General features: G+C 40.3%; 1 protein-coding gene across 4 annotated transcripts in view; it reads right to left on the bottom strand.

Moving 5' to 3' along the window:
- LOC109916945 (ataxin-7) overlaps window positions 1-15,099 on the bottom strand; it is a 164,902-nt gene that overhangs the window by 55,148 nt on the left and 94,655 nt on the right. For all 4 annotated transcript variants that reach the window (XM_048606634.1, XM_048606637.1, XM_048606633.1 and 1 more), the window contains exon 3: window positions 11,974-12,078. In XM_048606634.1, the coding sequence (XP_048462591.1) occupies window positions 11,974-12,078 (105 nt within the window). The remainder of the gene's footprint in view (window positions 1-11,973; window positions 12,079-15,099) is intronic.

Raw genomic sequence — 15,099 nt, 5'->3', positions numbered from 1 at the left:
ATTTTGAACAATGGCCTCACGGGCCACACAGCATGGCCTGCACTACATCAGCTACAACAAACTGCTGATCAACCATGTCAAACGCTAAAGTATTCTATATATTTTCAATAAGATCACCTCATTCTACTGAAATATCACAAAAAAGGCTCAGTTTGCTTTACGAATGAGAGATTTTTTGACTCATGATTCAGAATGTTAAAAATTTTCTGTCACAGAGGGATAGCTCTGGAGGGGTAGAGATACTCAGCTGATCAACAGTCAAGGCTGTGATTGACAGGTTTTTAGTCACATGACATCAGGTTATAGTCCAACAGGTTTATTTGAAATCACAAGCTTTCAGAGGGCTGCTCCTTCGTTGGGTCACCTGACAAAGGAGCAGCACTCCGAAAGCTTTGATTTCAAATAAACTTGTTGGATTATACCCTGGCATTGTGCGATGTTTGATTTTGTCCACCCTAGTCCAACACCAGCACTTCTATATCATGACAAGTTTTTTACACTAAGGGATTAAGGGAGATGGTGACAAATGAGTTGAGACAGATAATCAGCCACATTTTTCATGGGTCCATATGGCCTGTTCTGCTTCCATTTCTTAAGTGAAAATCAAATCTGATAGGGAAAGTTCTTCAATTCAGCAGGTTATCTTGCACAGTTCTCAATTCATAATCTTCATTACTACTATTATAAAAGTGATATGTTGGTATGATACAAGAAAACCTTACACTGAACTATTTTGAGCATAACTTGTAACTACATTTATTGTTTAAAAGCACAACATAAACAAGAATGGGGAAGGCTTCCAACTTATTCAACTGACCTGCAAAAACAATAATGCTCCTTCCACAATAGCAAGATACATCATTTCTCAACTTAATTCAAACTCAAAAGCCTGAAAATTTCTAGCTCTCCTGAAAAATTTGACCCTCAATGCTAGGGATCAGTTTTTCCTATTCATCAGTTTTGCATCACTTGGGGACTGAATGGGTCGGAAGACTCGAATTTTCCAGCTTGACTTTCACCTAAGTCAGCAATTGCAGAGGACATGCCACTTATTCATACTCTATCTTGCTTGTGTTTTTCTGCTCAAAGATTTGCCCAATTCATTCCATAATTTCAGAGCTGCCTTTCTGATACTGTTACCTAACTTGGTATCACGCACAGAACTCGATTACTTAGTATAGATATTCCATCCACAGTTAACATGACATTCTAAATAGTCAGAGCAATACTGACTAAGTTTCTCCGGACAGTGGATTAGAGGCTACCTTCATGGGAAGCTTCTGTGCCTTTCATGATTCCCAAAATCCAGATCTGCTTTGGTTTAAATGTCTGAAAACTGTTGGGACATTCGAGAGCTTAAAGTGCCCAAGCTCCTGCCTTGGTAATGATTAGTTAGTTTACATACGTTATTAATGTAGGAGCAAAGTTCGTGGTGGACAGGCTACATATACAGTCTTCACACACCGTAAAAACATGTCTCTTAGCTAAATATTGCAACTCAACTGCTTTTGCATTTTACCTGCCATTCTGCATTTCTCAAGATGGAGCTTAAGCCCATCATCTTTATAGGCTTGATGTTTGGTGGTTGACTGCCAAAAGTTACTGTGGTTATAAATACAGCACATGGTCTGCAGCAGTTCAAGGCAGCAACTCACCACCATCTTCTCAAAGGGAAACTAGAGGATGGGCAATAAATGCTGGGCCAGCCAGTAATACTTGGGGTCCCAAGTGAATAAAAATAAACATGCATGTTTGAGCTGTTTCCATTCGAGAAGGTGACATGTTTTCATCATTCTCAAAAACTCAGTTTTGGTGTCTGCACTTGCAGTTTCCCAAGACATCAATTGACATCTTGAAGATCTGGGCATGGAGTGATTTCCATTCACCTATGTCACATGGGGAAAGAAATCAAACTGCAGAGTAGTGTCAAATTAGGTAACAAGGGGATGGCAATAACAAGAGGTCACCATTTAGCTTTGGTCATACTGAGGAGTACAGTAGAAGAAAGCAGCCTTAAACTTCTGATTTCCATATCACTTCTCTTGGAAAAACACGATGTGGAGGTGCTAGTGTTGGACTGGGGTGGACAATGTCAGAAGTCAGATGACATCAGGTTATAGTCCATCAGATTTATTTGAAATCACAAGCTTTCAGAGCATTGCATCTTTGCCAGGTGAAGTGTGAGAGAAGTACACAAGGCACAGAATTTATAGGCAAAGAGATCAAAGATCACACAGAGTGGAGTGTCAACAGGCCAATTAATAGGTCTGTGCAGGTGATCAAGAGTGTCAAACAGTGTGAGTAAAGTGTCAACAGCTGGATAACAAGTGAAGCGATGACCGACAATCCAATTAAGATTGAGAGATAATTACAAAAAAAAATTTTAAAAATAGGAGACAAACCAAATAAATTCTGTGCCTCTGTACTTCAGTCTCCCTTCACCTAACAAAGGGGCAATGCTACAGAAGCTTGTGATTTCAAATAAACCAGTTGGACAATAACCTGGTATTGTCTGACTTTTGACCTTGGGAAAACACAGCAGCCAGCTGACATTCACCTGGAGGAAAGCCTGAAAATTTGATTCAGCATGTTGAGGACCATCCACTCCAAAGCTCTCAACATGCAGTATGTCCAAAGGAAGGTCAAAAGTGGTGCAACGGCAGACATTATCCCAGGCACCATTAACAACAGGGTCTACCCAATCTGATTCTGCATTGAATTCTTCAATCTAGAGAGGGCCCACAGATAATGATGAAGATATCATCGACAATTAAACAGACTTATCTGAATGAGGACTTTACAATTTTTTTTTGCTTTAAAGTTTGGATTGTTGAAGACTCAACCAAAGTGGTATTTTTAGCTGTGAGTAGTCTTTCTATTTGTCTACATTGTAGTCATAACTTTTTATACAAAGTCATCAATGGAGCAGTCCTTTCAAGGGCAAAAACAGAAGGGAAACCCCTAGCAGGTCTGGCAGCATCTGTGGACAGAAAGCAGACTTAATGTTTTGGGTCCAGTGACCCATCTTCAAAACACAAGGACAAACAGATTGAGTACACTTATTGTTAAAAAATCAGGCAGAGGTAGTTTTGTTGGTTTGGACATACTATACAGGGAGGTGGCCAATGCCAAAATACCAATAGGAATGAAATCCAATTTTAGATTTTTGAAATTTTTGGAAAAAAGTAGACACATACTTTAGAATGATTTTTATGATGGTCTGTTTCACCTGCCCATAAACAGGTGCATTTTTTTTTATTTGTATGATTGGGGAAACAGTTATAGCTTGATATTGAGATTAACAATCCATTCCATGATGGACTGCTCATGGCAGGAAACCCCAATGCAGGAAATGACTGACCATCCAAATAAGATTAATTTGCACTGTCTCTCCTATTTCACTTATAGAGTATGTGGCTGCATCAACATGGCCTGTCTGCAAGCAGTTCAGCATCATCCAGACTTTCAGAAGGTTGAAAACTGGGGCTTCACCACTCGTGTCAGGTTGCAGTTGGTGTGCTCACAGTCAACTAAGCAGTCAAGGCTTCACTAATTTGCAGGGTGAGAAGTTGATTTCGAATGAGTGCATGAGTTTTTGTTTGAGGTCCTGTGTCAATGGGAGAGCTTTATTTTGTCGCCAAGTAGCACCAGATGACTAAGGTTCTCCCTGTAAACATTAAGAGATTCAATATGCACCACAGGAAGATACTTGAACTGTACTGGCCTTGACATCCCAGGAATAATCCTCATGACTCCGTGGAGGTGGATACTTACCACATTTGCACGGCAGCACCTGAACCAGATTAAATAACAGTACTCTGATGTCGGAGAGACTGCAACACTCAACGTGGACCTCCTATTAATTAGAAACCAAAAGAACTGTGGATGCTGTCAATCACGAACAAAAACAGAAGTTACTGCAAAAGCTCAGGAGGTCTGGCAGTGCCTGTGGAAAAAAAAATCAGAGTTAACATTTCAGGTCCTCAGAACTGTTGAGGAAGGATCACCGGAATCAAAACATTAACTCAGATTTTTCTTCACAGGTGCTGCCAGACCTGCAGAGCTCTTCTATCAAACTTCTGTTTTGACTCCCATTAATTAAATCTTCCATCTTAAAAACTTGCAGACAAAAGCCATGAGGAAGAGATCCAATTCAGGCCAGCCAGGTTCAATCCAAGCAGTAAAAACATACTGGAATCATCTCTTCGTACAAAGTAATACTTCCACTGCAAAATTTCTTCCATTTATAAGTAAAATTTAAATGTATAATCAAGCAAAGGATCATTCTTACCCAAAGCACACCTCACAACCATACAATAGAAGTCTTATTAATATTCTCTGAAACCTCATTTCATAAGTTTCATCAGCATCGACAGTAAAGTGTTAAATGACAAGCTGCACACTGCAATAAACGCTCAACTAGCAGTTATTTCTGCACAAGATTAGTGGACAACTGAAAACCAAAAAGAGTGAAAGGTAAGACAGTCCCACGTGATAAAGAGCTATGTTGGGAGCAAATGATCTCCGTTCTGTGCAAGCGTTTGCAAGAATATCAAGCCATGTCACAGGAAAGCAGATAGTTGATCAGTTGGTATTCTAATTCTCTCAGCAAGGGCATTTGTCAAAATTAAAAATTTCAACTGGTGCAAGTAAATATTGGGATAAGTAAATTAAGAGTATTAGAACAGACTGACTGCATGGAAATTTGAAGGTGGTGTTGGGCATGAGATGCTGCTCAATCTAGAAAATATAAATAAATAGCTCAAAAGTCCCAATTTACCCCAAGTTACAGTAAAAAATAAAGTTGATAAACAAGCATTACCTAGTTTAAAATATATGAACAGATACTAGTTACGTGAAAAACAAAAATAAAATTGTGAACCAGAATTTAGTTGAGCTGGCAGGGCAGGTGTGATGATGTAGCTGTAGAACATGGCAATTGTATTCCACAACAACAATGGTGACCCTCAAATCAGGAGCATTAGAGGTGAGCCCTTAAGAGCTGTGCAGACCGAGACAGATTTTTAAACTATACAGAATAGGCAAGAAATTCAAATTGAGGCTAAGATCAGGCACTAACATACAGAACAAAAAGCAGGCTTGAGGGGCTTTATTCCCTACTTTCCTATTCATGCTCTTACATCAACGTAAACATTCCAATAGCTAGTCTGCCTTTTTACCAATTATAAAATGGCTCAAAACCAGAGCTAAAAGCGCTGAAAAATCTCTCCAGCCTGCAGCAAGTAATAATACTTGCAATATGCAAACGACAAGGAAAATCAGGAGATGGCAGCATAGACAGAGAGAAAAGCAAAAAAAGAAACTGAGTCCATGTCAAGTACTACCTCCAAGAACAACAGAATTGCCTACACTTAAGCAAAGAGAATTTAGATTAAAATCATAGGGAAAACAGATATATTAAAATGCCTTGACAACAGATGGAGTCTAATAGACCTGCCATAGCTATAAACATCATAGACACTTGTTTCACTTTAGCATAAGCATCAGAAAACGACAGAAACATCATGAGTGGATTGGCAGTTGTAGCTTCTTCCAAGCAGCACAGAAAAAAAACTAACAGCTGGCCACGTTGTAAATATTTTACATTGTGTTTTTCCCCCCAGTGTGGTGAACAAAGTATTTAGATGGACAGGCAAGTTTTTTAAAAAAAATTCACACATGGGATGTAGGAGGCAGCAGCAAGGCCAGCATTTGGTGCTGTTATGGACCAGACCAGACCAGACCCCTCAAAATATATTAAGGTGGTAGCAGTGGCCTTAACTTTTACTTATTTTAATGGTTAATGTCAGGAGCTGTGTTCCAGATGCAATTTGATTGGTCAAAGTACTCGACGTTATGCAAAACACAATTTATTCAAACAATACAGTTAAATTACAAAAAGAAAAAGAACTTAGAATAACTTAACTCTATTGGAAAACTTCATAGAATAATAGATACAACAATAACTAATTAGCTGTTCCAATATAGCAGAATCCCATAAACACACCCGTGGCAAAAAAGCAACTTCAAAAAGACAGATTTTTTTGCTGATAGGACTGCGCATGAGACAATAATACAAGCAGCAGCTCCCCAGGGGAGGGAGGGAGGGAGGAAGGGGGAATGTGAGAGACAGCATGCAATCTTTCTCTTCCACCACACATGTTCCTATTGTTCCAACTTTTACAAAAAACACCCAGGCTTCACAAGCTGTTTATCCTCTCATAGACCACTCGTCACCTTTCCCCCAACCTCTCTCTAAAAGAAAGAAGGACAAAACACAGCTCTTAAAACCACAGCATTGTCTTAGTCACCCATTTGCAATTGCTCTTAAGCTGATCAGCAGGACAGGTGACATGCTGCAAATGCAGAATATGGGAGCTCCTGGAGACCTGAGATCCAGAGCAAACACATCTACATCAAGTTTAGTACAGCACAGCATCGTGTGGGTGATTAACACACTCTGCAAAGAGAGAATGCATAGAAAACTATGTTGGCTGTCCAATGCAGAGGTAAATTTGGATTCCCAGTGGCATTTGCTTCCAGCACATATTCATGGAAGCAGCAGTGGAGGGGAGTTTGGCCCAGTATGAGACCAGTGACATCAACAGCGGAAAAGTGGGCCCAAAATGGACTTATGGCAGCAGAGTCAAGTCTGCGTCAGTCCTCAGCAGCATTGGTGGTGTCTGCTTTGGCAAGGTCCAGCGAAGATTCAGTGGCAAGAGTATAAGTCGAGGGGAGGTGGCATCAAATAATGGCAACCTTCATTCCAATGGCAGCAACGCAGTGAAGGAGACTCATGCCTGGCCACCAAGCCCATGGCAGAGCACTTAAAGATTGTAATGTTGGACAATTTATTTCTTCATTTTTCTGCCTTCATACTCTGCGTTTTAGTTTATTTTCTGTGTTTTAAGATGGCACTGGAGAGTGGTGACACTATACAACACTTTATATTGTATTTTGTCAGATGATGCACGTGACAATAAATAAAAACCAGAAGTTCTGAGGAAGGGTCACTGGACCCGAAATGTTAACTTTGATCTCTTCACAGATGCTGCCAGACCTGCTGAGCTTTTCCAACTACTTCTGTTTTTGTGATAACAAATCAAAAAAAAATCAAATCAAACATCCACTCGTGAATGCTCGTGGGCAATTAAACAACTCACTGGAGGAGGCAGTTCCACAAACATTCCCATCCTCAGTGACAGGAAGCCCAACACACTGCTTCAAAATTAGCTATGCATTTAATCAAGCCGTTTCCAGTACAGCTACAATACTGATATCTACCTGACAACATGGAAAATTGCCACATAGCTGTGTCCTGTACACAAAAAAAGGAAACATTTAACCCAGCCAATGACTGCCTATCAGTCTATGGAAGGAGTCATTAACAGTGCCATCAAGCAGCACTTGCTGAGCAGCAACCTGCTCACTGGCACTCATATACTGGACGAAGAGTCCTCGAATATTTTTAAAGGCAGAATCAGATAAATGCTTGCCAAGCATTGGTGGGTGCTGAGGATGAGCGTAAATGTTGAATAAATCAGACCATCCATTATTTTATTCATAAGTCAAATGGCCTCCTCTCTCATCATAACACTTGTGAATGAGAGAGCAGGCTTGAGGTTTGAATGACCTATTCCAGCTCCATATGTTCAAACAGTATTAATCCAAGTGCCAAACACGAAAGAATTAGTGCCAATGGCAAGGCAAATCTTTGAATTGTTCAAATAACTTTCATTAGTCTGACAGACTAACCTGGAATAGTTTAATTTCTCTAATCAGCAATGATAAATCTGTGCAACATATACAAAAGCTTAAAACCAAAACAACAGTAATGTAGAAGAAACGCGCATGTCATATTTTGAGTCTCAGCTAAAATACACTTTCATTGCGAGCAAAAGCTAAAAATCAACCTCCAGGGGTCATCCTGTTACAAAAAGATTTTGGAACATTAAACCACTGAATATTAAACTCAAGTATAAAAACATTAACAGAAGTATGACTTAGTACCTTTATGACAAAATTATTGACAATCATAAGTTTCCCATGTAAAGATTTTTATAAATCTAGAAAAACTGCTTCTGACTCAATTCTAAAGACTCCAACAGTGATGCCAAACATCAGGATGCTGAGTTGCAAATTGCTTTGAGATACACTGGCTCTTTATATTGATTCAGAATCGTCAAACAATTAGACAAATGTCACACATCACCACATACAAAACAAGCTAGGACACTACCACATGAGTAGAGATAATAGTCCACATGCCTTAATATTTTTTAATCGAAAGTACAGGAAACAGACATAGATGGTGCCTGAGGGACAAGCTTTAACAAAACAATTGTATTATAGTCCAGATGATTAAACAACAACAACAACAACAACAACATTTGTAGATGTTACAAAGTGATGGGAGGAAATCTTACATTGACAAAAAATATATTTTGTTCCTTTAACTGAAGTTCAAGCTGGTTTTAAATGCCTTTTGTTTAAAAAAGGTTTTTTTTAAACATAAACACTCCTACATTAAAGTCACTTGAAAAAGGTGTTGTGAAGTTGGTATAGTAGTTGCGGATTGGAAGGAAAGACATTAGCATGTTTGTAAAATGACAGGTGTTGGGGGGGGGTGGGGGGGGAATGCATGATCCCTTTAAAAGTTTTTTTTTCCGGCTTGGGGATTAAAAATGTCTGCAGGCAGTCACAGATGCACAGAGAATTCTTGATATTGAAACATTGTATCAAAAGGCTATACAGTGAGCAGGCAAGGCAGCATTTTTAAGAAAGCACGTTTTTAAATTTAGCCAGTTAATTTAAACCAGGTCCTAGATACCAAAGCCTAATTAAATTTAAACCTGATGGTTTTGACAACCTTGGCCAATCCTATTATAAGAAATTAATAGGTCATCAAGGGTAAGAGAAAAGGCAGCATTTGCAAATCAGAGAGAGCAAACTGCCATTTCTTAAGAGATCTGCTCTCAACAGCCATCAGCAGAAAAGAAACAGAAAATCACTGGCTCTCACAGAAATCTAAGATGTCGGGTAAGTACCATCTAAATAAAAGGTACTCCGGCAGTCTTAGCTAATACTTCTGACCTTAAAAATTTGATGGATGAAGGCGTTCTTGACTGGAGGACAATGGAGAAGGCAAAGAACATCCCAGAAGACTTACCCTGGCTGTAATTTCAAGAGGTTAAGCCGTTTAAAAAATTTTTTTTTATTAATTTGGTTCATACAAATAGGACTACTTCTATCTACTGGAACAGCTTACCATTAAAGTTTTGTTTTATTTGGGAATAGTTAGTAGTTAAAGGGAGAATTGTTCAGTTTGTTAGTAGTTCCATTAATTTGTTCACTGTTAGAGTTAGATAAATAAAATTGTTACTCGTTAATAAAATGTGTGTGTCAGAGATTTCTTTCATTTAACCACTCTTAATAGATTACCAGGCGAGGCGAGCTTCTCTGGGGGCTTGGGTTTTAATTATCTAATTATGCTATCTATACAGATAACTTAGTGATCTCTAGCCACTCATGGAACAATCACATGGTGCATTTGGCGGAGCTCTTAGAGATTACGGAAGGCAAAGTTGGTCAAAAATTTGGCTAAGACAGAATTCGAAGGCCAAAGTGACATTCTTAGGACACCAGATCAGACATGAAAGGATGACACCGAGGAACCTGAAGACAAAGGCCACCTAGGAATTTCCAAGACCATCCTTGAGGAAGAAAATGCTACAATTTTTAGGATTGAGCGTTTTCTACTGGAATTTTGTACCAAAATTTGGTGGCACTGCTGACGAGTTTGTTGAAGAACATGACATTTTGTGGACAGAACAATGCCAGGGGGCATCTGAGAATTTAAAAGCAACATTAGCCACTGCACTAATTTCAGCCACACCAAATTTCTTCAAACCCTTCAAGGTCACCATCAACCCAAGCAATGCAGGGGCTGGAGCTGTGCTGTTACAGGACGATGACTGTGGAATTGAAAGACCAGCTATTTTTCAAAGAAACTCATTATCCACCAGAGAAAACATCCAACCGTGGAAAAAGGAGTGACTGAGTTTGGTACTTGCCTTACAACATTTCAATGTTTACGTTGCAAATAATATATCCGAGACTGTTGTGTACACTGATCACAGCCCTTTGACATTTTTGGAAATATTTAAAGACAAGAACACCAGACTATTTCGTTGGAGTCTTCCATTACAAGCATTTAATTTACAGATTGTACTTATTGTGGGTCATGAAAATGCTATTGCAGATGCATTATTGCGGGTTTAAAAGGAAAGTGTGTACATAAGATAGACACGGTAGTGTTCAATGTTTATATACTTGTATATAGTATTAGTATGAAAATGTGTAACTCTAGATTACTGACCTATGTATCTACTAATAATGGCATTGAGATTTAGAGAAAAAATGAAGCCATCCTTTTATAATTTCTTCTTAAGCGGTGTAGGCGTTGTGAAGTTGGTATAGTACTTGTGGATTGGAAGGATGCTAGAATTTGTTTATAAAATGATAGGGGGGAAACAGTGCATGGTACCTTTGAAAGTTTTTTTTAAGGCTTAGAGATTTAAAAAAGTCTGTGGCAGTAGCCAATGTACAGAGAATTCTTGAAATTGAAACATCAAAATGCTATATTGAGAGGAGGCAAAGCAGCATTTTTACCAAAACAACAGGTTTTTGAATTTAGCCAATTAATCTAAACCAGGCCCTAGATACCAAAGCCCAATTAAATTTCAATCTGATGGATTTGACAACCTCAGACCAATCCTATTGAAAGAAATTAATAGGTCATCACAGGTATAAAAGAAGAGGGGATTTGCAAATTAGAGAGAGAGAGAGCAAACTGCCATCAGTTAAGAGGACAGCTCTCAACAGCCTTCAGGTCTAAAGAAACAGAAAATCTCTGGCTCGCTCAGAAATCTCTAAGATCTCAGTTAGTACCATCAAAATAAAAAAGGTACAACAGCACTCTTAGCTAACATTGCTGACAAAAGAATTTGATGGAGGAAGGCGTTCCTGACTGAAAGACAGCGAAGGCGGCAAAGAACATTCCGGAAGACTTATCCTGACTGTAATGGAGAGATTTAGCTTTCTTTTTATTAATTTGGTTTATGTAAGTGGGACTTATATCTACTAGAACAGTGTACCATTAGAATCTTGCTTTAGTCAGGAATGGTTAGTGGTTAAGGAGGAATTGTTCAGTTTGTTAGTAGTTGTGTTTATTTATCTAACTAACAGTTAATTTAATTGTTACTTATTGTTTATAGAGCGAGTGTCATTTAACCATTCCTCTGATAGATTACCAGAGGAGGCGAGGTGAGCTTCTCTTGGGGTTTCAGTTTAAATTATCAGAGAGGTGTTCATAACAAATGTTACAGTGCCCCTCACACTTCATCGACAATTAACAATGGTAAAATAATGCATCTTCTGGTCAGCAATACTACTTACTGTATAGGATACTCTGTCAGAATAAATCTCAGTTAAGTTCAATGTCAAAATAAAGCATTTACAGAAGCTTCTGATCTCATTAAAACTGGTGGCAAAACTTGCACTTTCTGAAGTCCTTCTATATCACCTGAAAATATTGTTCCATTCTGAACACCAGTGAGAATTAATTATGATTTGTATACAGTGGATTCATTTTGGGACTGGTCAAGTTTTATTGAAGTCAATAAAATAACATGTCTGTAATTCATTCTTAAATAGGCCATTTTTCACACAATCCAAACTTTTCCTGCTCTTCTTGGTAGTAATTTGTTTTTTTGAGGCCAAGTAAATTAAACAGACAAGATTGTTCTATTGCAATGTGTACACGTCAGAGCAAAATATCACATGGATCCAGCATAGAAATTACAGGAAATGCCTGTAAAATATAAAATAAATCTAATTTGGGGAAACACTGCCAAGCAAAATAAGCTGGAATTTACACATATTTAAAACATATTGAGTAAAGTTGGAACTTACCATAATGTGCTTGAAAGGCCTGGGGCTTTACAACTTGATTACAATGATTACACATCACCAGGTAAAAATCATCATGTGCTGGACAGTGACCGAATATTGGCATATCTGTAAAAAGATTAAAAGTACCTTTTACAATAAAGCTACCAAATGCCTCAATTTCAGAAAGGAAAACATCCAAAAGTAAATTACAACAAAGTAAAATTACCTTGAAGAAAGTCATTTATGTAACTGATTGATAAACAGCAGCACTTTCTATGTCAGTTGACATTTTAAGAACATTTTAGTTTTGTAACTAAACAATTGTCAGGTGAATACTGTGTTCTTACAAAAGCAAATTACTTAAAAAAAACTGCATCTAATTTCTTTTACAATTCTGATTTTACATTCATATTGTAAAATCAACAAGCACAGAAGACAGCAGCAATTTTCTGGATTCTCCTGCGAACACCTTCTTCTGCCCCTCCCCCAGTAAGCCAAAATACTAAAACTGCTTCTGCAAATAACCTCACGAGCATGTGACTGCATTATCCAGGTCAAATACTGCAAACAGCAATTAAACCCTGGTCCCACGTAATATCAAATGAATCCGAAACAACTGTGAGAAAGTACATAGTGTTATAGAATCATAGAATTTTACAGTACAGAAGGAGGCCATTCGACTTATCATTTAAGAGTAAATTCCAAGATGAAAGCTGAAGGCTGAACTTCAACTTAAATACACAAAACTGCTTCAGTTTGCCAAGTTTAACCAGATCAAAAGCCCCCCCCAGCACCTGGAAAAAAAACTCCTTTGAATATTAACACGGCCAATTCTGAATGTTTAACCACAGCCAAATACAAGGTTGACTGGGAAAACTAAATGATATTTCACTGACGCACTTTTGTTTAGTCACCACAGTAAATACAGCCACAGAAATGAAGCGATTATAGAATAATTCAACATTTATAAAAGACCCAGCAAGGGTCAGTGTAAATGAGTTTAAACAAAATGCTGGAAACTTCTTGTTCTAAATTCAGGCAGGAAGTGATGGCATTGCACTTGATTAACAAATACAGTAAAATACAAAGACAACACAGCATGGAGCTGGAGGAATACAGCAGGCCAGGCAGCATCAGAGAAGCAGGAAATTTGACGTTTCAGGTCGGGACCCTTCTTCAGAAATGGGGAGGGGAATCAATAGAGAGGGGGGTGGGGCTGGGGAAGGTAGGTGAGGTGAGATGATCACAGGTGGGAGTCATGGGATTGGTCAGTGGGATGGGTGGGGTGGATAGGTGGGAGAGAAGATGGACAGGTTGTATCAGATCAAGGAGGTGAAAGTGTGTGAGGGAGGGTTGGACATGGGACGAGGCCGGGGGGTGGGGAGATTTTAAAACCGGTGAATTCCACATTTAGGCCATCATGCTATAGGCTCCCGAGTTGGAATACAAGGTGTTGCTTCTCCAGTTTGCAGGTGGAGTCATTGTGACACTGGAGGCAGCCTAGGATGTACCTGTCACTCGGGGAGTGGGAGGGGGAATTAAAATGGTTGGCAACTGGAAAGGGCGATCGTTTGTTGCATACAGAGAGCAGATGCACTACGAAACGGTCTCCGAGTCTACGCTTGATCTCACCGATGTACAGGAGGCCATATCGTGAGCAGTGGATACAGTAGACCAAGTTGACGGATGTGCAGATGAACCCATGTCTGATATGAAAGCTTTATTTTGGGCCTTGAATGGAGGTGAGGGGGGTGGTGTAGGAATAGGTGCAGCACTTCCTGTGGTTGCAGGGAAAGGTGCCAGGTGAGGTGGGGTGAGTGGGGACTGTGGAGTGGACCCCACGAAAAAGGCAGATAGGGGTGGGGAGGGAAATATTTCTTTGGTTGTGGGGTCAGATTATAGGTCGAGGAAATGGCGGAGAATGATATGGAGGTTAGTGCGGTGATTTGAGAGGACAAGGGGGATTCTGTCTTTATTTTTGTTGGGGTGGAGGGGGTTTGAGGGCAGAAGTGCGGGAGATACAAGAGATGCCGATGAGGGCATTTTTGATCGGGGAGTGGTTGCAGTCATTGAGATAGGAGAACATCTGGGATGTTTGGGAATGCTCCATCCTGGGAGCAGACGCGGCGGAGGGTGAGGAATTGAGTAGGGGATCGCATTCTTGTACGAGGGTGGGTGGGAGGTGTAGTCCAGGTAGCTGTGGGGGTCAGTCGGCTTGAAATAGATGTCAGTTTCCAGGTGGTCACAGAGATGGAGACGGAGGGATCCAGGAAGGAGAGGAAGGTATCGGAGATGGTCCAGGTGAATTTGAGGTTAGTTGAAAGGTGTTAGTAAAGTTGATTATCTGTTCAAGCTCCCCGTGGGAGCATGAGGCAGCGCCGATACAGTAATCAATGTAGCGGAGGAAGAGATGGGAGATAGTGCCAGTGTAACAGGGGAAAAGGGACTGTTCCACGTAGCCTAATAAGCAGGCATAGCTTGGGCCCATGGCTACCCCTTAGTCTGTAGGAAGTTGGGCCTGCGGAAGAGGAAGAGAGCTTTTAGGCCATCCGCATGGGGGATACGAGTGTAGAGGGATTGGATGGCCATAGCGAAGAGGAGGTATATGGGGGCCAGAGAATTGGAAGCCCTGGAAGTGGAAGGCATGGTTGGGGTAAAGTGGAGAGGAGTTCTGTAGGGCAGGAGCAGGCAGAGGCCTGGGGCAGTCAGGTTTGTGAATTTTGGGAGAGAGATAAAAATAGGTGGTGCGGGGTTGGAGGATGTGGGTGGTAGGCCACCTGAGGTTATGAACGGTCGGAGGGACAATGGTTTGGTGGTCAGGGGTGGGGTCATAAATCGAGGGGGCTGTAGAAGGTGATGTCAGAGAATTGGTGCCTGGCCTTAGTGATGTAAAAGTCCATGCGCCGTACGACTACTGCGCCCCCCCCACCTTATCCGCAGGTTTCACGGTGAGATTAGGGTTGGAGTGGAGGGAGTGGAGAGCTATGCGTTCCTTAAGGGAAGGGGTTGGAGTGAGAGAGAGGGGTGGGACAGATTGAGGTGATCAATGTCATGACAGCAGTTGGAAGTGAAGAAGTCAAGGGAGGGTAGGAGGCAGCTGGGTAGTGTCCAGTAGGATGAGGTTTGTTGAAGCAGGACAAGGTGTCT

The sequence above is a fragment of the Rhincodon typus genome, chromosome 16 (assembly GCF_021869965.1).
Source record: "Rhincodon typus isolate 14 chromosome 16, sRhiTyp1.1, whole genome shotgun sequence".
Lineage (NCBI taxonomy): Eukaryota > Metazoa > Chordata > Chondrichthyes > Orectolobiformes > Rhincodontidae > Rhincodon > Rhincodon typus.
This window is presented reverse-complemented; position numbering and strand designations above follow the sequence as displayed.